The sequence below is a fragment of the Pseudophryne corroboree genome, chromosome 11, assembly GCF_028390025.1.
Source record: "Pseudophryne corroboree isolate aPseCor3 chromosome 11, aPseCor3.hap2, whole genome shotgun sequence".
Lineage (NCBI taxonomy): Eukaryota > Metazoa > Chordata > Amphibia > Anura > Myobatrachidae > Pseudophryne > Pseudophryne corroboree.
In genome coordinates, this window is record NC_086454.1 from 41338467 (window position 1) to 41361527 (window position 23061).

The 23061-nt window shown below is 50.4% G+C and overlaps 1 protein-coding gene across 2 annotated transcripts in view; it reads right to left on the minus strand.

Moving 5' to 3' along the window:
* LOC134968573 (transmembrane protein 9B-like) overlaps positions 1-20429 on the minus strand; it is a 40136-nt gene extending 19707 nt beyond the window's left edge. For both annotated transcript variants that reach the window (XM_063944063.1, XM_063944062.1), the window contains exons 1-2: positions 20254-20429; positions 8224-8315 (exon numbers count right to left, since the gene is read on the minus strand). In XM_063944063.1, coding sequence (XP_063800133.1) covers positions 8224-8315; positions 20254-20343 — 182 coding nt within the window. In that variant the 5' untranslated portion in view covers positions 20344-20429. The remainder of the gene's footprint in view (positions 1-8223; positions 8316-20253) is intronic.
* Positions 20430-23061: the final 2632 nt, after the last annotated feature.

Consider the following 23061-nt stretch of genomic DNA (forward strand, 5'->3'; position numbering starts at 1 on the left):
ACCATCTTGCAACATTGTACATTACAGGTTTTCGCTAGCTTCTCAGCGTATTTTCATATTAAAATCAGTGCTCTGCCGCTGCTATCCCTACTCTCACATGTTATTTAAACTAATCAAAAAGAAAGACGTCAACTGTCTGTCTCAAAACATTTCATTTGCCAGATTATTAGTGTAACTTTCTTGTAATAATATGCTGTGCCACTGATAGTGAGGACATACCAGGGTGGGCAACGCCGAGAAATAAAAAGGTTCGAGAAAGATGAGACCTTTTCTGACAGTGAGAGGTCAAATTATATAGAGAGGGTCATCTTGTGACATGTGGCAAAAAGACGTCCAGTGTACGAGGACACATCTCTATATATATGTGGAATGCGATGATGCAAACTCCTTGTCAATGGTGATTGGGATCACGGAAGAAGACAACAATGTGGATTTTTTTCATTGCCTATGGTAATTTAACCACCACCAGTAAGCACCTCCACTATCATTGGTGACTTGTGCCACACATGCCAGGATTGGTTCCTGAGCTGGTGTAACCTGGCGGATGAAGATGGGCGTCAGTGTTTATGCAGTGTAAGCCCTTCTGGGAAGGAGATACTGATGTGCAGCAATAGGTGATGCTAGAAAACCTGTTCATCAAGGGGGTAATCCAGAGTTGATCGCAGCAGCAAATTTGTTAGCAGTTGGGCAAAACCATGTCCACTGCAGGAGGGGCAGATATAACATGTGCAGAGAGAGTTAGATTCGGTGGGTTATATTTTGTTTCTGTGCACGGTAAATACTGTCTGCTTTATACTTACACTGCAATTTAGATTTCAGTTTAAACACACCACACCCAAATCTAACTCTCTGCATGTTACATCTGACCCCCCCCCCCCCCCGCAGTGCACATGGTTTTGCCCAACTGCTAACAAATTTACTGCTGCGATCAACTCTGAATTAGGCCCCAAGGAGTATGAGCTTGGAGGTGTAGGTGGATGCCAAGACAGTGGGAATAGTATGGCGTCCTGGATAAATAGAATAAGTGGGTGCAGTTTATCACCCACAGACAGATCCAGGAATTGTGGCCTTTGGATTTACTGATTGGTGGGAGCCCATGTGTAACAACCTCTGCATATAAACACCCGGTAGTGGTAGGTCTGTATGGGGAACCGGACGGCTCTTCTTTGACTTCACTAACCTGCTTCAGACCACCCATTCTTCTGGCTGTGTATGTGGTTGTTATGGAGTAAATATCCCAAAAGGACCATGGGCCTAATTAAGACCTGATCGCTCGCTAGGGTTTTTTGCACTACTGCGAACAGATGGTCGCCGCCACCTGAGGAGTGTATTTTTGCTTTGCAAGTGTGCGATCGCATGTGCAGCCAAGCGGTACAAAAAAAACTTTGATCAGTTTCTGAGTTTCCCAGAACTTACTCAGCGGCTGCGATCACTTCAGTCTTTTTGGTCATGGAATTGTCGTCAGACACCCGCCCTGCAAACGCCTGGACACGCCTGCGTTTTTCCAACCACTCCCTGAAAACGGTCAGTTGACACCCACAGACAACCTCTTTCTGTCAATCACCTTGCGATTGGTTGTGCGAATGGATTCTTCATAAAACCCATCGCACAGCAACGATCCGCTTTGTACCTGTGCGACGCGCCTGCACATTGCGGTGCTTACGTATGCACAGTGGTGACCCGATAGCTCACCAGCGTTTTTCGCAGCGCAGCGATCAGGTCTGAATTAGGCCCCACGTTCTGCCTCAAGGAGACAAATCCCATTTAGATGGATGCACACAGAGCCTGTTATTGCTGGGGTAACCTGTCCAGCATGACATGGACCGCCAAAAAAGCAAGCTCCCCCAATAAATGCTTTAGTAGCTGAGACCTGTATGGACTCGTCTACAGTTATCTGAAGTTTCTTGCTTGTAAGACATGTTTATGTGTGTGCGACCGTATTTTATATAAAACCATTATATCTGACCGTTTATGTATTCGGTGTCAACTTGAAGAATTAAAAAACAAAACAAATAAAAGAGGATTTTGGTACTTACCGATAAATCCATTTCTCTGAATCCTCTAGGGGACACTGGAGTCTTATACAGTAGGGGTGTGAAGCTTGCAACCGGAGTTGTGGCACAATCTAAAAATTAGCATTGTCTGCACAGCCGGCTCCTCCCCCTTCACATCCCTCATCCCTCAGTTTGGAAAACTTGACTGAGAGAACAGGACATGATACGATAGCACATGGCGAGGAACCGAACCGTACAACATATCAAACAGCAGCCAAGAAACTCTTAACAGAAAAACTAACGCTGTTTGCACGAACCGTTTGAACAAGAACCTTGAACACAGCAGGTTGACAGCACTGAGGCGGGCGTCCAGTGTCCCCTAGAGGATTCAGAGAAATGGATTTATCAGTAAGTACCAAAATCCTCTTTTCTCTTTCATCCACTAGGGGACACTGGAGTCTTATACAGTAGGGGACGTCCCAAAGTTATCCCCCAGGCTGTCGGTGGCCTGCAAAACTAAACGTCCAAACTTAGAGTCTCCGGACGCAAAGGTATCAAACTTGTAAAATTTCACGAAACGTGTGGGCTGAGGACCACGCCGCAGCTCTGCAAAGTTGAGTAGTGGAAGCACCTCTGGCAGCCGCCCATGAGGCACCCTCTGATCTGGTGGTATGAGCACCAGTCGGACCCGGAACCTGGTTACCACAGGAAATATAAGCTTGCCGAATGGCAAGTCTAATCCATCTAGACAAAGACTGCTTAGATGCTGGCCAAACATTCTTTGGACCATTATAGAGAACAAACAAATGGTCTGACCTTCTGAAGGACAACGTAACTTGTACGTATATTCGTAAAGCTCGGAAAACATCCAAAGACACGCCCCCATCTGCGAATCCCTGAAAAGATGGGACTACAATCAGCTGGTTTACGTGAAACCCTGAAACGACCTTAGGAAGGAAATCTGCTCTTGTATGGAGTTCTGCCCTATCCTCATGGAAAATTAAAAACGAACTCTAACATGATAAGGCTACAAACTCAGAAACTCTTCTGGCCGAAGCCCAGGCAAGTAATAACGTGACCTTCCAAGAGAGATATTTCAGGTCTGTTCTTTCCAACGACTCAAAAGTTGGTGATCTGAAAATTTCCAACACCAAATTTAAGTCCCACGGCGTAGTGGGTGGACGGAAAAGAGGTTGTATCCTCAGAACCCCCTGTAAAAAGGTTTGAACCTCCTGTAAGGATGCTAACCGCTGTTGAAATAGTATGGAGAGAGCTGAAACTTGAACCTTCAAAAGAACCTAGTCTTAGTTCTCCATCTAGACCAGCTTGAAGAAAAAGTAGAATTTTGGTAAGTGGAAGTGCGTCGAATTCCACCCACATTCCTGACACCAGTCCATGTACTTCTTCCAAATTCTGTAGTAGTGCATGGCTGTAACTGGCTTCCTAACAGCAATCATCGTACGAATAGCCGTTCTCGGTATCCCTCTGTTTCTTCATTTCCGGGTTTCAATAGCCACGCCGTTAAGTGCAGCTTGTTCAGTATAGGAACGGTCCCTGAGATAGCAGGTCCTCTCTCAGAGGTAACCGCCAAGGATCTTCCGCTAGGAACTCCCGCAAGACTGAGTACCAACTCCTGCGGAGCCAATCTGGTGCTATTAGAATCGCCCACACTCATTCTTGTTTTACCTCTTTTTAAAACTCTCGGTATGAGTGGGAAAGGTGGAAATATGTAAACCCTTCTGTAACACCAAGGAAGTGTTAATGCGTCCACTCCTTCTGCTGCTGGATCTCTTGTCCTGGACACATATCTGGGTAGCTGATGGTTGTGCCGAGACGCCATTAGGTCCACTTGAGGTAGGCCCCATCTCCTCACCACCATGTCGAAAATCTGTGGATGTAGGCTCCACTCTCCCGTCTGCATGTCCTGGCGACTGAGATAATCTGCTTCACAGTTCTCCACACCTGGAATGAACACTGCCGAGAGGATGATGTTTCGCCTTTCTGCCCACAACAAGATCTTTGTGGCTACCCTTAACGCCATCCTGATCCTTGTTCCTCCTTGACGGTTTATGTAAGCCGTCGTCGTGACATTGTCCGGCTGTATCTTTTAGTGTTGACCCATGACTAGGTCTTCGGCTATGAAAAGCGCATTGTAAACTGCTCTCAGTTCGAGAATGTTTATGGGTAGGCTGCTCTCCTGTAACCTCCAACCTTTATGTCCATGGATACCATGAACTCTCCTTGTTCCAAACCTGCAAAAGCTGACTGGATTTAGTCCATCCTGAATATGCAAACCGTGAGGAATTTGTTCCTCTAGGACGGCACCCCAACCTCTGAGACTAGCGTCCGTTGTCAGGATCCTCCAATCCCAAATGCCGAATCTCTTTGCCTGCTGCCAGATTCTTGTGCAACGACCACCAAACCAAGGAGGTTCGTATGCGTAGTGGAAGTCGGATTCTTCGATGTAGAAGCCAGTGCGAACCTGCTCTCTTAGCAATGAGGTTCATCTGGAATGGTCGGGAATGAAGTCTGCCGTATTGGATAGCTTCAAACGACGCCACTATCTTCCCTAGAAGTTGCCTACAGAGGTGTAGAGAAACCGTCTGTGTCCTTAGTACCTGAGCCACTAACCTCTGTGGGTCCTGGATCTTGTTCTCTGGTAGGAATACTCTAAATTGTACCGTGTCCAAAATGAGACCGAGGAATTTAATCCGTTGAGTTGGCATGAGGTTGGATTGTTTGGAAGTTCACAATCCACCCATGTTGAATGAAAAATTGATGAGATGTTTGAGCATCTTTTATCAGCTGTTCCTGAGATGAGGCCTTGATCAGTAGATCGTCTAGATAAGGTATGATCGTGACCCCTAACTGTCTCAATCCTGTCACCATTATTCTTATGATCTTTGTAAAGATTCAGGGCCCTGAATTGGTAGTGATCCTTCACCCGTGCAACCTTAAGTAAGCATGGCGGGGGGTCCAAATCGGGATATGAAGGTATTTTGCACTACCAAAAGATTTGAATAAAATCCCGTTCCTCTTTAAGGATCCGGGACTAGTGACATAACCCCTTGTATGCAGGAATCTTTGAATTTGCCGTCTGTAATGCTCCTGCTCGCAACGGGCACCTAGGACCTCAAGCTGTAAAGAAACGGACTGTGTGGACGTTTTTGAAACTGTATCCTTGACCTAGACGTCTGGTGAGGTTTTGACCCAGGCGTCCCGAAAACCTTCCAACTCTGCGCCCACCAAGGGGGACCCAAGGTGAGCAGGGAGACCGTCATGCCACGGGTTTGTCAGCAGGTTTGTCCTGCTTTCTGTGTCGACTGTGAACGACCTCTACCTCTTGAGTAAGTAGGTAGAAAGGTAGATTTCACTGCAGTTGTCTGCGAAATCCACTTGTCTAACTCAGGACCAATAACATCTAACCCCCAAATGTAATAGTCTCTATTCTAGGGATCGGAGTCCACTCGCCCTTCTCTGAGCCATAAAATTCCTCTAGCCGAAATGGGCGAAACCGAGATGCGGGACGCTATTTTACCAGCATCCTTTGAAGGCTGGCACATATAAGTCGCTGATTCTCGAATATGCTCCGCTGAGAATTTTCCTCCAGGCTACATTCTTACGCCCAGCCCATGCGACAATGTGCTGCTACAAAAATTGATTTTAATGCAGTGTCTACCTACGCGACATGACATATCCTTTAAGGTGGTCACGCTAGGCATAGGGGACATTGTCTTCTCCCCAATGGGCGGCATGAAATTGTTTATCAGTCTGGAGAGTTTGAGGCATAGACATTGACGAATAAATGGAAAACTCTCTGGTTCCTTAACTCCTTACTTCTTGAAGCTTAGGACCTCCATAAAACTCCTGATCTAAGGCAGACTTAATTATCTCGCCTTTTCATCTATAATAAGACCCCCTTCCTCTATCGTGTAAGATGGGAAGGATTCTATTAACCGCCTTGCTCACCTTGCTTAATGCTTGCGCAGGAGGGATTAATTTAAATTAGAAATTCCTCCATGGTCTTTGAGAATCCCTCAGCCCTTTCTGACTGCTGTTTGCGGGATTCTGACATTTCCTTTGAAATATTTGTCAGGGCTTGCTCCCATGATCTTGGCGGAGCCTTGCTCCCGAGTTGAGCGTCCTTAACTAAACAGGAAACGCATACCCGGAGGTTGCCCAAACTAGCGCTCATCTTATTACAGTTTGTGTATACATAATAAGTTCTAGTGTTCTTGGTAAGTGCTTTTGACATCTGAAGCCGCAACCCATAGAGCGCTCCACGGTGCTTTCCCCCTTTATAATGGGAACAGAAAGACCGTAACGGGTGATGGGATTAAAGGTACACTGGATCCACCTAGCTGGATCTTTTTGTATATAATACACAAAAAATAAATAAATTAATAATAATAATAACAACAACAACAACACCAGCCTCTTTGCAACCCTCGCACACCCAACTGTATTTCAGTTCTGAGGTCGGGGTTGTGATCCAGTATTTCCCTTTATTTCGTCGGGATCTTTTGTTTAGAAGTCCCTTGAAAATAGATATCATGTCTGTTAGAATACATTGAAAATCCATTGCAGCAGAGTGCCAATATACAAATCTCCAGTAGAGGGAGTAGTTGCTCTATTATAAAAAGCCCTTCCTCTGCTCTTACTGGCCTGGAAGCCTGTATATCTAAAGGGGGCGTAATACCTCCTATGGAGCCCTTTTGGCGCCTCCAATCAGTTTTAAAATGGCCGCCAATGACATTATATATATATATTTATTTTTTATAAATATATATATATATATATATATATATATATATACACACACACACACACACACATACCTATATATTCTCTAAAGGCGTTCCTTGATCACTCTGCCCCCTTTACGGCTGCCTCAGCCCGATTTACTAACAAGAGGTCTTCTCTCTCTTTCTAATTTGTCCCAGACATATCCCCCTTGCCGTCACCCCCAGTTCTCCGCTGGCGGCAGGAGGGGACGGGATACCGTTTGAGCAGGCGGCGACGCGCTTCCTAAGCGCCCGGCTGTGTGTTTAAGCGGCGGCCGCTGGCAGCCGCGCCTGTGTCTCCCTCAGCGCTGTAAAGGAAGGGGGGCGGGCGAGCTGATATGCAGCGGGAGTGGAGCCGGCCAGGGAGTGTGAGAGACCGCGCTGTGTCTACGGCGGGGGAGCTGCGCTACTGGCCTGCCAGGGCTTTTTATAGAAAGCCTGGATGCCGCAGCACGTACACTGTATATATTATTACTTGGGGTCACAGGAGGAGAGCGGAACTGAGGATCCATTAGCATCTGGTGATACTAGAACATGACTTTCAGCTCATTTGCTGTTACCAGTCCCCAGCATTAGGCCATTGCTCTCCCATTTAACAATACAGGTTGAGTATCCCATATCCAAATATTCCGAAATACAGACTTTTTTCAGTGAGACTGAGATAGTGAAACCTTTGTTTTTTGACGGCTCAATGTCCACAAACTTTGTTTAATACACAAAGTTATTAAAAATATTGTATTAAATGACCTTCAGGCTGTGTGTATAAGGTGTATATGAAACATAAATGAATTGTGTGCTTAGATTTGAGTCCCATTGCCATGATATCTCATTATGGTATGCAATTATTCCAAAATACGGAAAAATCCCATATCCAAAATACCTCTGGTCCCAAGCATTTTGTATAATGGAGACTCAACCTGTATTATTAATCCTCATGTTGTGGGGATCTATGGAAGGAGTCTTGCTATTACTTTAGCCTCTTCCTCTATTTTCTCTATCTAAGGCCCATATGAACAACCAGTACTCACTGCACCCATGTGGAACTGCTGACTCTGTGCTCCGGATTTTCCGTAGAGAGATGCAGATCCCGTTATCTGGGATCATTGGTACTCTAATCTAAAGGCTTTTGTCCCCCTTTTCATTAGGTTGACGCAGCCTGAGTTTTGTTATTTTCTGTAATGGAGCAGGAGCTCCCCTAGTGCTTGTACCTCCTAGGCACAATTTTTCAAACTGAGGGAGGAGGGGCGTGAAGGGGGAGGAGCTGGCTGTGCAGACAATGCTAATTTTTAGATTGTGCCACACCTCCGGTTGCAAGCTTCACGCCCCTACTGTATAAGACTCCAGTGTCCCCTAGTGGATGAAAGAGAAAAGCTATTACTCTGCCACAGGCGTAATGTGTGACACTACACAGCTCCACTTACTGTCCCTATACCTGAGACACTTACCAGTCCTTCTGTGTCACGTTCCTGATAAATATGTTCCCGGGCTTGTCTTTATAGGGGGGGCAGATACATTTACAGCGAATGTCCTCCGAATTCTGAAAAACACATTGAAATAAAATGACACCTGATTACTCATTAGTAAAAATAGGATTTTGGTACTTACCAGGTAAATCCTTTTCTTTGAATCCATAGGGGTCACTGGAGTACTCTTGGGATATGGACGGGCTTCCGCAGGAAACAGCACTGAATATTTAAATTTAGTAACACTCCACCCCTCCATATCCCTGGTCACTACCCAGTGTTTTTTACTGAGCCGAACAGGAATTAAGAGAGGTTAATAATGGAGTATTACATATAACATAACTGACAATAACGAAGTTAACACATAACGTTACTGACAACTAAACAGTTGACACCCTAACCAGCACTTGTAACTTGAACCAGTCGGTGAAAGTGTGTTACCATAAGATCCTCAGAACTAACCACAAGTAGGTAAAACTGCTCTGGGTGGGCGTCCAGTGACCCCTATGGATTCAAAGAAAAGGATTTACCTGGTAAGTACCAAAATCCTATTTTCTTTTTCATCCACTAGGGGTCACTGGAGTACTCTTGGGACGTACCAAAGCTTCCCCCGTGGGCGGGAGAGCAGTTTGGCACTTGTAACACTAGGCGGCCAAAGCTAGATGCTGATGCCGCAAAAGTATCAAACTTGTAAAAGCGCACAAACGTGTGCACTGAAGACCATGTAGCCGCTCGGCAAAGCTGCGTCGCAGAAGCCCCACGACCAGCTGCCCATGAAGTACCCACAGAACGTGTGGAATGAGCGGTTACTGACGTAGGCGGTTGTAACCTAGCATGAAGGTAAGCCTGGCGTATGGTCAGTTTTATCCATCTGGATAAAGTTTGTTTAGATGCTGGCCAACCCATTTTGGCAGCATCATAGAGAACAAATAACGTATCCGTCTTACGAACTGAAGACGTTCGGGATACATAAACGCGTAATGCGCGAACCACATCCAGAGTTCCAGAATGTTCTGTCAACACAGGAACTACTATTGGTTGATTGATGTGAAAAGATGACACTACCTTTGGTAAGAAGGCGGGATTCGTCCGAAGTTCCGCTCTGTCATCATGAAACACCAAATACGGTGGCTTGCATGACAAGGCACCCAAATCCGAAACACGCCTCGCCGAAGCTAAGGCTAAGAGAAAAATTGTTTTCCAAGTGAGAAACTTTATATCCACTTGTTTTAAGGGTTCAAAATATGAAGACTGTAAGAACTCCAAAACCAGATTCAAATCCCATGGCGCTGTAGGTGGAATGAATGGAGGCTGTACCCTGAGTACACCTTGGAGAAAAGTGTGTATCGACGGCAATAGAGCCAATCGTCTTTGAAAATAAATTGACAAAGCAGAAACCTGCACCTTTAGTGTAGATAAACGCAATCCTCCATCTAAGCCTGTTTGTAGAAACAACAACAGGCGGCATACCTTGAAAGCTGATGTCGGAAATTTCCGAACCTCACACCAACCTATATATGCACGCCATATTCTGTAATAATGAGCTGCCGTAACTGGCTTCCTAGCTCGTAACATGGTTGGTATAACTGAATCTGGAATGCCCTCTCTTTTTAAGAGGGCGGTCTCAACAGCCACCCCGTCAAACGCAGCCGCGCTAAATCGGGGTAAAGAAACGGACCCTGTTGTAACAGGTCTGGACGTATTGGGAGCGGCCACGGATCGTCTGCGAGTAATCCTCGAAGATCCGAGAACCAAGCTCTCCGAGGCCAATGAGGCGCCACTAGTATGACTGTGAGCGACTCTCTTTTGATCCGTTTTAGCACCAGAGGGAGCAACGGAAACGGTGGAAACAGATACACCAGACTGTACGGCCACGCGATAGTGAGAGCATCCACCGCGACTGCCTTTGGATCTCTTGTTCTGGACACATACTGGAGCGTTTGATGATTGTGTCGAGATGCCATCAGGTCCACCTGAGGATAACCCCATCGCTGAACCAACATGTGAAACACTTCTGGATTTAATGACCATTCGCCTGGGTGAAAATCCCGACGACTGAGATAATCCGCTTCCCAGTTGTCCACTCCCGGAATGAACACAGCCGACAATATCACCTGGTGGCATTCCGCCCAATTGAGGATTCGAGCTACTTCCCGCATTGCCATGCGGCTTCTCGTTCCTCCTTGTTTGTTGATGTATGCGACCGCCGTCGCATTGTCCGACTGCACTTGGACAGGCTGAGAGCGAATCATGTGCACTGCTTGTCGTAGCGCATTGAAGATTGCGCGGAGTTCTAGAACATTTATAGACAGCAATTTCTCGTGATCCGCCCAGAGACCCTGGAGCTGACAATTTTGAATTACCGCTCCCCAACCTCTGAGACTGGCGTCCGTAGTTAGAATTATCCAATTGCAAACTCCGAACCGTCTTCCTGCGGTTAAATTGTGTTCCTTGAGCCACCATAGCAGAGATACTCTTGCTATTGGTGACAACCTCACCCTGTGGTGAATCTGCAGATACGAGCCCGACCACTGGGCAAGTACGTTCAGCTGAAATGGACGAGAGTGAAATCTTCCGAACTGAAGCGCCTCGAAAGCTGCCACCATTGTGCCTAACAGGCGAATGCACAAGTGTACCGACACTGTGCGTGGCTTGAGTACTAATTGTACTAGATGGCGTAGCATTTGTACTTTCTGTTGTGGTAGGTAAATTCTTTGATTGACCGTATCGAGAATCATACCTAGGAACTGAAGGCGTTGAGACGGAATTAGATGTGATTTCTTGAAATTTACAATCCAACCGTGGTGAACCAGTACATTGTATGTTAGCAGCGCATGTTGGGTAAGTATCTGTTGAGACGGAGCTTTGATGAGCAGATCGTCTAAATACGGAATTATTGTCACTCCCAGGGATCTGAGGTGAGCTATCATCACATATTTTGCAATTAATCTTTTTAGTTTTCGCTGGTGCCTTACTCATTATGGCGACAGACAATACAATACACAAAACACAGACACCTGCACGACTCAGTAAAATAGCAATAAGGTGTCTCTGTATATAAATCTGACCAAGTGCAGTACACGTGGCCAGTACTACGAAATGTGATCCCAAATTCCCACTAACACCCCTGCGCCTTCCGGTGGTGTAGAGATGTAAGACAGGAACCTTCTGGAATCACAGAGGGAGACACAGGAAGCATGATTAATGGCCGCCACAGGAAGCATGGTTAATGGCTGCCACAGGAAGCATGGTTAATGGCTGCTATTTAAACATATAATCACAGTTCCATACTGATATTATAAACAGTCTCCCTGCCAGCAAAAGCCTCATTATATATTATATATATAAAATGTGCTTAAACATATCACTGATGTTATACACAGTCTCCTTGCCAGCAAAAGCCTCATTATATATTTTATATATAAAATGTGCTTAAACATATAATCACAAAATCATACTGATATTATTACAGTCTCAATTATTACAGTCTATCTGCCAGCAAAAGCCTCATTATATATTTCTATATATAAAATGTGCTTAACATTCACAGTACACATTCTATAAATGCATGAGACGCTGTAAAGATCTGCTGCTGTCCCCCCTCTACCCCCTTCGCAGCTGCTTAGTGTGCAGTGCGGGCCGGGCATCGGGCTGATAGCTTAGGACCCCCAGCGATACAAGCGGCGCTGGATCATTGACAGAAGCGGCAGCCTGAAGCAGGGAGATGTAGTGGCGGCCGTGTGTTCAAGTGCTGGAACGGAGACCCGGCGGCCAGATTACCCGCGGAGACCCGGCGGCCAGATTATCAGCTGTTCACTCGGCGGGAGACCTGCTGCCGCCGCCGCTATACCGAACACAAGCGCCTTTTTACACAGTCTCCCCTCCTCGGGACGGCAGCGAAAGCTGTCCGCCCCGTTCTCACATACCTGCAGTCTGTCCTGAGGCTCCGACGGGGCTTCTTCAACAAGCGCCGGCCAGCCAGTTCAGCAGGATGTGTGTGCTTGTGAGGGAGCTCTTTCAGAGAGGCCCGACACGCACGTGCTGCTATCAGCAGCTGCACTATCCCTGACCCTGCCTTTTGGAAGGGGGAAAGGGATGTGCCTTGTAGAAAAAATAAAGAAAAATAAAATATCTTCAATAGCCGAAACTTCAGTAGCTGCTACCTCGTTCAGCACAGAAAAAACACTGGGTAGTGACCAGGGATATGGAGGGGTGGAGTGTTACTAAATTTAAATATTCAGTGCTGTTTCCTGCGGAAGCCCGTCCATATCCCAAGAGTACTCCAGTGACCCCTAGTGGATGAAAAAGAAATGGGAATTCCTCATCAGTCTACCTACCTACCTACACACACACATAGGAGTTTCTATAATGGTGCAGTGTGTACGATGTCCAGGGGCCCACACCACACACACATATTATACTTGCCACTGGCAGCCCTGCTCTACGGACAGAAATCACTCGGAAAATGGCCGCTGCTCTGAGTGATTTGCGCATGCGCACTGGAGATGTCCCCAGGGACAAGACGCGGGTGCCATGTTCCCGGAGACCTGCGCATGTGCAGTAGACTCTGGCGTTGCCGGAGAGGAGGGGGCCCGCGACGGAGGATATCTCCTATATAATAGCCCTATTCTGTGACCTTGTGATTCATTTGCTAACGCTGGGCGGAGTCACAACACTGGGCGGAGTTAGTCAAATGAGTCACAGAGATCTGGCCAAATCTACAGGAGACTAGGAGCAGAAGCAGATAGCATGGGCATTGGGCATGTCACAGGCAGGGGTGCATACCTCCCAGCTTTCTGCAGGAGCTTTCTTCAGGCAGAAGGAGGGAAACACACTCGGCGAAAAGGGGGCGTGGCTTCACTGGAGGGTCCCCGTTTTCGTCAGTGAGGGAGCATGCCCAGCGCTCTGTGAGCTGCTGGCATGCTCCCAGGGGCTGATTATGAGTCCGGGGGGCCCAGGGCACTTGATACAGGGGAGCCCCAACTCATTGATGTGCCTGCTGGGGGGTTGGGGGCGTGGCCTAATCGCGGCCCGCGCGGCCACGCCCCCTTATGCAAATTCCGATTTTTATTTTTCTTTTTTAAATGGGATTTTGGCCCTTCAGCTAGGGCTAAATCCAGAGGAGGTGGTCGCTCCCCCCTACACACCCGCACAGGCAGAAGAAAGCAGGGAGACTGCTGCCTCCCTGCAACACCACAGACCTGCCTATATGCAGCAGCGTGTGCTGACTGTAGCACAATGCTGCCGCTGTTGCTGGCAGGACGGGGGAGGGAGCTTCTGAGCTGGGACAGAGCTACTCCAGCCGGGGGGCACCCTAAAACTGTGGGGCCAACGGTACGTATCCCCTGCCCCCCCCCCCCCACCTTAATCCGGCTCTGCTGCTGGAACCCCCCCATTAATCCGTACCCCCTGATGCCCCCTCTCCCTCTGTCTCCACTATTCACCGCTGCTCTGCTAAGCAGAACAGCGAGTACAGGAGCTTTCCAACTGCCCCCCCACCGCCGGACACTGCGACCCGCGGGGTGGGACAGCGGGACAGACCCCAAAAAATGGGACTGTCCCGCGAAAATCGGGACATTTGGGAGGTATGGGGGTGTGTGAGGGGTATGTCATACAGACAGACGGGCACCGGCTCACTGTGTGCTTGACCCCCCACATCGGCATACTCAGCAGGGTCTCTCTGGTGCGGAGGAGCGTCACTTTCTGGCACACTCCACGCTTCTTAGCTGCAGTTTAGTGGGGCACCTGCCGCTGTGCAGGTTCCATACTGCCTCTGTTATCTCCAGCCCCGGCAACCCCACCGCTAGCTGCAGCGCTACCACCCGCAGTGGAGTGCGCCCAGCTCATTCACACACTTTAGCTGGCGGGTAGCGCTGCAGAAATCCGAGCTGCTTGCAGGCTCTGACCCACTCCTCCCTCCAGCCGCAGCGTCTCCTGGGAGCTAACCAGTCACTCCCAGCCTCCCCTTACCACAGTGCCCGGAAGCCGTGAGGTCCGCGCCACGTGCATGCTATGACCCACTCCTCCCTCCAGCCGCAGCATCTCCTGGGGGCTAACCAGTCATTTCCAGTCTCACCTTACCACAGTGCCCGGCAGCTGCGCGAGGTCTGCGGTGTGTGACTGAGGAGGGGGGGGAGGGATGCGGACGGGCAGAGGAAGCAGGACTCCAGCCTGAGAGAGTCAGCCATGCCAAGTCTCCAGCAGCAGCAGATCCCAACAGGTTGGAGTGGAACAGCAGCAGCCAGCAGCCGTGACTCCGGTAAGACACATCTGTCTGTCACCACTGTTTTGTCCCTAATACCAATCTCTCCCGTGCCCTGTGTTCTGTCATGTCCCTGTCACCCCTGGCCTTGCCCTGCCACCCTTATCCTGGCCCTTTCACCCTTATCCTGGCCCTGTCACCCTTATGCTGGCCCTGTTACCCCTATCCTGGCCCTGTCACCCCTGTGTTTGCCCTGTGAACCCTATACTGGCCCCGTCACCCCTGTCCTGGTCCTGCCGCCCCTACCCTGGCCCTGTCACCCCTATCCTGTCCCTATAATTTCTGTCCTGGCCCCGTCACCCCTGTCCTGGCCCCGTCACCCCTGTCCTGGCCCCGTCACCCCTGTCCTGGCACCGTCACCCCTGTCCTGGCACCGTCACCCCTGTCCTGGCACCGTCACCCCTGTTCTGACCCTGTCACCCCTGTCCTGGCCCCATCAACCCTGTACTGACCCTGTCACCCCTGTCCTGGCCCTGTTACTGCATACCCTCCAACTACCTTTTATGGCATGTACAGTACCCGCAGCGCCTCCAGACCTCTCCCCAATGCACCACACCTCCGCACCTTCCCCTCCACCACATGCGGCACTCCACCCCTCCCCCACATGCTGTGCCTCCAGACCCCCTACACCACCCGTGGCTCCCACTCCTCCACCCCTTCACCACCCACAGCACCTCCAGGCCCCTTCCACCATTCACCCCCCTTATATGTCTCCCCCCACACCTGCCCCCCTCCACCCGCAGCATCTGCAGACACCCTCCTCCATCAGCGGTCCCCCCCTCACCCACCCCTCCCCGACCAATGGCACCCCACGCACCTGCCCCTCCACCACCTGCAGCACCTCCGGACCTCCTTTCCCATCCGCCGCAACACCCGTACCTGCCCCTACCCTACCCATGGTGCCTGCGGTCCCCTACCCCACCCCTGGCACTCCCGTCCCTTCCCATCCCACAGCACCTCCGGAACCCTTCACCCATCCACAACATCCCCACACCTGCCCCTCTCCCACCCGTGGCACCCCTGCCCCTCCCCCACCTGCAGTGCCTCCGGACCCCTCCCCCATCTGCATCCCCCACTCCTCTGCCCCTCCCCCACGCGCAGCACCTCCCGAACCTTCCCCATCCGGGCCCCACCCCCACCCCCACTTCTGCCTCCCCTCCACCCGCAGCATCTACAGACACCATCCGCAGTCCCCCCCGCACCCGCTACATTCTGTACATCGTGCCCTGCAGGTGCTGTTCACGCCGTCGCAAGGGGCTGCGCCTCCTTCACCATCGCACGCCCTTTCATTGTGCAATATTTAACCACTAACAAAGGAATGCAGGTAATACTCTATATAATACAAATATTAAACCCCAGAAAGGCATGCAAGGGTTAAGGGGGCGTAGCCCCTTGCGACGGTGTGAAGAGCGCCCGTAGGGCGCGATGAAGCACCTAGTATATTATATATATATAAATACACACACTCCGTGCTAATCACTGTGCATATGGGTGGGGCTCAGTACTGATCACTGTACACATGGGGAGGGAGCGCAGTGCTGTCACTGTCTATATGAGGAGGGGGCTCAGTGCTCATCATTGTATATATGGTAAGTGAGAACAGTGCCGCCACTGTATATATGGGGAGGGGGCTCAGTGCTGGTCACTGTATATATGGGGAGGGGGCTCAGTGCTGGTCACTGTGTATATGGGGAGGGGGCTCAGTGCTGGTCACTGTATATATGGGGAGGGGGCTCAGTGCTGGTCACTGTGTATATGGGGTGGGGGCTCAGTGCTGGTCACTGTATATATGGGGAGGGGGCTCAGTGCTGGTCACTGTATATATGGGGAGGGGGCTCAGTGCTGGTCACTGTATATATGGGGAGGGGACTCAGTGCTGGTCACTGTATATATGGGGAGGGGGCTCAGTGCTGGTCACTGTATATATGGGGAGGGGGCTCAGTGCTGGTCACTGTATATATGGGGAGGGGGCTCAGTGCTGGTCACTGTATATATGGGGAGGGGGCTCAGTGCTGGTCACTGTATATATGGGGAGGGGGCTCAGTGCTGGTCACTGTATATATGGGGAGGGGGCTCAGTGCTGGTCACTGTATATATGGGGAGGGGGCTCAGTGCTGGTCACTGTGTATATGGGGAGGGGGCTCAGTGCTGGTCACTGTGTATATGGGGAGGGGGCTCAGTGCTGGTCACTGTATATATGGGGAGGGGGCTCAGTGCTGGTCACTGTATATATGGGGAGGGGGCTCAGTGCTGGTCACTGTATATATGGGGAGGGGGCTCAGTGCTGGTCACAGTATATATGGGGAGGGGGCTCAGTGCTGGTCACTGTATATATGGGGAGGGGGCTCAGTGCTGGTCACTGTATATATGGGGAGGGGGCTCAGTGCTGGTCACTGTATATATGGGGAGGGGGCTCAGTGCTGGTCACTGTATATATGGGGAGGGGGCTCAGTGCTGGTCACTGTATATATGGGGAGGGGGCTCAGTGCTGGTCACTGTATATATGGGGAGGGGGCTCAGTGCTGGTCACTGTATATATGGGGAGGGGGCTCAGTGCTGGTCACTGTATATATGGGGAGGGGGCTCAGTGCTGGTCACTGTATATATGGGGAGGGGGCTCAGTGCTGGTCACTGTATATATGGGGAGGGGGCTCAGTGCTGGTCACGGTGTATATGGGGAGGGGGCTCAGTGCTGGTCACTGTATATATGGGGAGGGGGCTCAGTGCTGGTCACTGTATATATGGGGAGGAGGCTCAGTGCTGGTCACTGTATATATGGGGAGGGGGCACAGTGCTGGTCACTGTATATATGGGGAGGGGGCTCAGTGCTGGTCACTGTATATATGGGGAGGGGGCTCAGTGCTGGTCACTGTATATATGGGGAGGGGGCTCAGTGCTGGTCACTGTATATATGGGGAGGGGGCTTAGTGCTGGTCACTGTATATATGGGGAGGTGCTCAGTGCTGGTCACTATGCTGTCACTGTATATATGGGGAGGGGGCTCAGTGCTCATCATTGTATATATAGTAAGTGAGAACAGTGCCGCCACTGTATATATGGGGAGGGGGCTCTGCGCTGGTCACTGTATATATGGGGAGGGGGCTCAGTACTGATCACTGTATATATGGGGAGGGGGCTCAGTACTGATCACTGTATATATGGGGAGGGGGCTCAGTACTGATCACTGTATATATGGGGAGGAGGCTCAGTGCTGGTCACTGTATATATGGGGAGGGGGCACAGTGCTGGTCACTGTATATATGGGGAGGGGGCTCAGTGCTGGTCACTGTATATATGGGGAGGGGGCTCAGTGCCGGTCACTGTATATATGGGGAAGGGGCTCAGTGCTAGTCACTGTATATATTGGGAGGGGGCTCAGTGCTGGTCACTGTATATATGGGGAGGGGGCTCAGTGCCAGTCACTGTATATATGGGGAGGGGGCTCAGTGCTGGTCACTGTATATATGGGGAGGGGGCTCAGTGCTGGTCACTGTATATATGGGGAGGGGGCTCAGTGCCGGTCACTGTATATATGGGGAGGGGGCTCAGTGCTGGTCACTATGCTGTCACTGTAAGTATTGGGAGGGGGCCCAGTGTTCATCATTATATATATGGTAAGGGGGCTCAGTACCGGTCACTGTATATATGGGGAAGGGGCTCAGTGCTGGTCACTGTATATATGGGGAGGGGGCTCAGTGCCACCACTGTATATATAGGGTGGGAACTCAGCGCTGGTCACTGTATATGTGGGGAGGGGGCTCAGAACTGATCACTGTATATATGGGGGGAGCTCAGTGCTGGTCACTGTAAATATGGGGAGGGGGCACAGTGCTGGTCACTGTATATATGGGGAGGGGGCACAGTGCTGGTCACTGTATATATGGGGAGGGGGCTCAGTGCTGGTCACTGTATATATGGGGAGGGGGCTCAGTGCTGGTCACTGTATATATGGGGAGGGGGCTCAGTGCTGGTCACTGTGCTGTCACTGTATATATGGGGAGGGGGCTTAGTACTGATCACTGTATATATGGGGAGGGGGCACAGTGCTGATCACTGTATATATGGGGAGGGGGCTTAGTACTGATCACTGTATATATGGGGAGGGGGCTCAGTGCCGGTCACTGTATATATGGGCAGGGGGCTCAGTGCTGGTCACTGTATATATGGGGAGGGGGCTCAGTGCTGTCACTGTATATATAGAGAGGGGGCTCAGTGCTGGTCACTGTATATATGGGGAGGGGGCTCAGTGCTGGTCACTGTATATATGGGGAGGGGGCTCAGTGCTGGTCACTGTATATATGGGGAGGGGGCTCAGTGCTGGTCACTGTATATATGAGGAGGGGGCCCAGTACTGATCACTTTATGTATGGGGAGGGGGCTCAGTGCTGTCACTGTATATATGGGGAGGGGGCTCAGTGCTGTCACTATATATGGGGAGGGGGCTCAGTGCTGTCACTGTATATATGGGGAGGGGGCTCAGTGCTGATCACAGTATATATGGGAGGGGGCTCAGTGCTGGTCACTGTATATATGAGGAGGGGGCTCAGTGCTGGTCACTGTATATATGGGGAGGGGGCTCAGTACTGATCACTGTATATATGGGGAGGGGGCTCAGTGCCAGTCACTGTATATATGGGGAGGGGGCTCAGTGCCGGTCACTGTATATATGGGGAGGGGGCTCAGTGCTGATCACAGTATATATGGGGAGGGGGCTCAGTGCTGGTCACTGTATATATGAGGAGGGGGCCCACCACTGATCACAGTATATATGGGGAAGAGGCTTAGTACTGATCACTGTATATATGGGGAGGGGGCTCAGTGCCGGTCACTGTATATATGGGGAGGGGGCTCAGTGCCGGTCACTGTATATATGGGGAGGGGGCTCAGTGCTGTCACTAACTATATATAGGGAGGGGGCTCAGTGCTGGTCACTGTATATATGAGGAGGGGGCTCAGTGCTGGTCACTGTATATATGGGGAGGGGGCTCAGTGCTGGTCACTGTATATATGGAGAGGGGACTCAGTGCTGGTCACTGTATATATGGAGAGGGGACTCAGTGCTGGTCACTGTATATATGGGGAGGGGACTCAGTGCTGGTCACTGTATATATGAGGAGGGGGCTCAGTGCTGGTCACTGTATATATGGGGAGGGGACTCAGTGCTGGTCACTGTATATATGGGGAGGGGACTCAGTGCTGGTCACTGTATATATGGGGAGGGGACTCAGTGCTGGTCACTGTATATATGGGGAGGGGACTCAGTGCTGGTCACTGTATATATGGGGAGGGGACTCAGTGCTGGTCACTGTGCTGTAACTCTATATATGGGGAGGGGGCTCAGTGCTGGTCACTGTATATATGGGGAGGGGGCTCAGTGCTGGTCACTGTATATATGGGGAGGGGGCTCAGTGCTGTCACTGTATATATGGGGAGGGGGCTCAGTGCTGTCACTGTATATATGGGGAGGGGGCACAGTGCTGGTCACTGTATATATGAGGAGGGGGCACAGTGCTGGTCACTGTATATATAGGGAGGGGGCTCAGTGCTGGTCACTGTATATATAGGGAGGGGCTCAGTACTGATCACAGTGCATAAGGTAAGAGGGGGCTCAGTGCTGTCACTAACTATTTATGGGGAGGGGCGCAGTACTGACCACAGTATAAATAGGGAGGGGGCCCTGTACTCATCACTGTATATATGGTAAGTAGGAACAGTATTGACACTATAATATATACAGGGAGGGAGCTCACCTGTTCATCCAAGGCCAGCACTGATGCGAGCAGCAGGTAAATCACCGCCGCATATCCCGGGACCCCCAAACCCCGGAGAGCGGCCATCATGATAACACCGACCCTGCTGTGCTGTCAGCTGATTCTACAACTAACACTGCCCCACTTCCGGGAACATGTGCAACCCGCATCTCCTTCCCTCGCAACCTGACCAAACGTACATAAGTTCCACCACAGGGACTGAATTACCATACACGCCCCCTGCTGGCCAGGCTGCGACTCTGCAATCATGCTAATACATACTCTGCAGAGGCATGTGATAAATGCCTAATATTACTCTGCACATAAACACACCTCTGCCCAGATCGCTGTCCTGGGCCCAGAAGCTCCTGCATGAGTGGCTCTGTCCCTGCCGTAGTCCCTATTTCTCTATCGTCCTAGTGGATGCTGGGGTTCCTGAAAGGACCATGGGGAATAGCGGCTCCGCAGGAGACAGGGCACAAAAAGTAAAGCTTTCCGATCAGGTGGTGTGCACTGGCTCCTCCCCCTATGACCCTCCTCCAAGCCTCAGTTAGATTTTTGTGCCCGGCCGAGAAGGGTGCAATCTAGGTGGCTCTCCTAAAGAGCTGCTTAGAAAAGTTTAGCTTAGGTTTTTTATTTTACAGTGAGTCCTGCTGGCAACAGGATCACTGCAACGAGGGACTTAGGGGAGAAGAAGTGAACTCACCTGCGTGCAGGATGGATTGGCTTCTTGGCTACTGGACATCAGCTCCAGAGGGACGATCACAGGTACAGCCTGGATGGTCACCGGAGCCTCGCCGCCGGCCCCCTTGCAGATGCTGAAACAAGAAGAGGTCCAGAATCGGCGGCAGAAGACTCCTCAGTCTTCTAAAGGTAGCGCACAGCACTGCAGCTGTGCGCCATTTTCCTCTCAGCACACTTCACACGGCAGTCACTGAGGGTGCAGGGCGCTGGGAGGGGAGCGCCCTGGGAGGCAAATGAAAACCTATTTGGCTAAAAAATACCTCACATATAGCCTCCGGGGGCTATATGGAGATATTTAACCCCTGCCAGAATCCACTAAAGAGCGGGAGACGAGCCCGCCGAAAAAGGGGCGGGGCCTATCTCCTCAGCACACAGCGCTATTTTCCTTACACAGCTCCGCTGGTCAGGACGGCTCCCAGGTCTCTCCCCTGCACTGCACTACAGAAACAGGGTAAAACAAGAGAGGGGGGGCAAAATAGTGGCAAAAATTATATTATAAAAGCAGCTATACAGGGAGCACTTATTATAAGGCTATCCCTGTCATATATAGCGCTTTGGTGTGTGCTGGCAAACTCTCCCTCTGTCTCCCCAAAGGGCTAGCGGGGTCCTGTCTTCGTTAAGAGCATTCCCTGTGTGTCTGCTGTGTGTCGGTACGTGTGTGTCGACATGTATGAGGACGATATTGGTGTGGAGGCGGAGCAATTGCCAAATATGGGGATGTCACCTCCTAGGGGGTCGACACCAGAATGGATGCCTTTATTTATGGAATTACGGGATAGTGTCAACACGCTAAAGCAGTCGTTTGACGACATGAGACGGCCGGACAATCAATTAGTGCCTGTCCAGGCGCCTCAAACACCGTCAGGGGCTGTAAAACGCCCTTTGCCTCAGTCGGTCGACACAGACCCAGACACAGGCACTGATTCCAGTGGCGACGGTGACGAATCAACGGTATTTTCCAGTAGGGCCACACGTTATATGATTTTGGCAATGAAGGAGGCGTTACATTTAGCTGATACTACAGGTACCACTAAACAGGGTATTATGTGGGGTGTGAAAAAACTACCTATAGTTTTTCCTGAGTCAGAAGAACTAAATGAGGTGTGTGATGAAGCGTGGGTTGCCCCCGATAAAAAGATGCTAATTTCAAAGAAGTTATTGGCTTTATACCCTTTCCCGCCAGAGGTTAGGGCGCGCTGGGAAACACCTCCTAGGGTGGACAAGGCGCTCACACGCTTATCTAAACAAGTGGCGTTACCCTCTCCTGAGACGGCCGCACTTAAAGATCCAGCAGATAGGAGGATGGAAAATATCCAAAAAAGTATATACACACATACAGGTGTTATACTACGACCAGCTATAGCGACAGCCTGGATGTGCAGTGCTGGAGTAGCTTGGTCAGAGTCCCTGATTGAAAATATTGATACCCTGGATAGGGACAATGTTTTACTGTCTTTAGAGCAAATAAAGGATGCATTTCTTTATATGCGTGATGCACAGAGGGATATCTGCACACTGGCATCACGGGTAAGTGCTATGTCCATTTCGGCCAGAAGAAGTTTATGGACGCGACAGTGGTCAGGCGATGCGGACTCAAAACGGCATATGGAAGTTTTGCCGTATAAAGGGGAGGAGTTATTTGGAGTCGGTCTATCAGATTTGGTGGCCACGGCTACAGCCGGGAAATCCACCTTTTTACCTCAAGTTACTCCCCAACAGAAAAAGACACCGACTTTTCAACCGCAGCCCTTTCGTTCCTTTAAAAACAAGAGAGCAAAGGGATATTCATATCTGCCACGAGGCAGAGGAAGGGGGAAGAGACAGCAACAGGCAGCTCCTTCCCAGGAACAGAAGCCCTCCCCCGCTTCTACAAAAGCCTCAGCATGACGCTGGGGCTTCTCAAGCGGACTCGGGGGCGGTGGGCGGTCGTCTCAAGAATTTCAGCGCGCAGTGGGCTCACTCGCAGGTAGATCCCTGGATCCTGCAGATAATATCTCAGGGATACAGGTTGGAACTAGAGACAGATCCACCTCGCCGTTTCCTGAAGTCTGCTTTACCAACGTC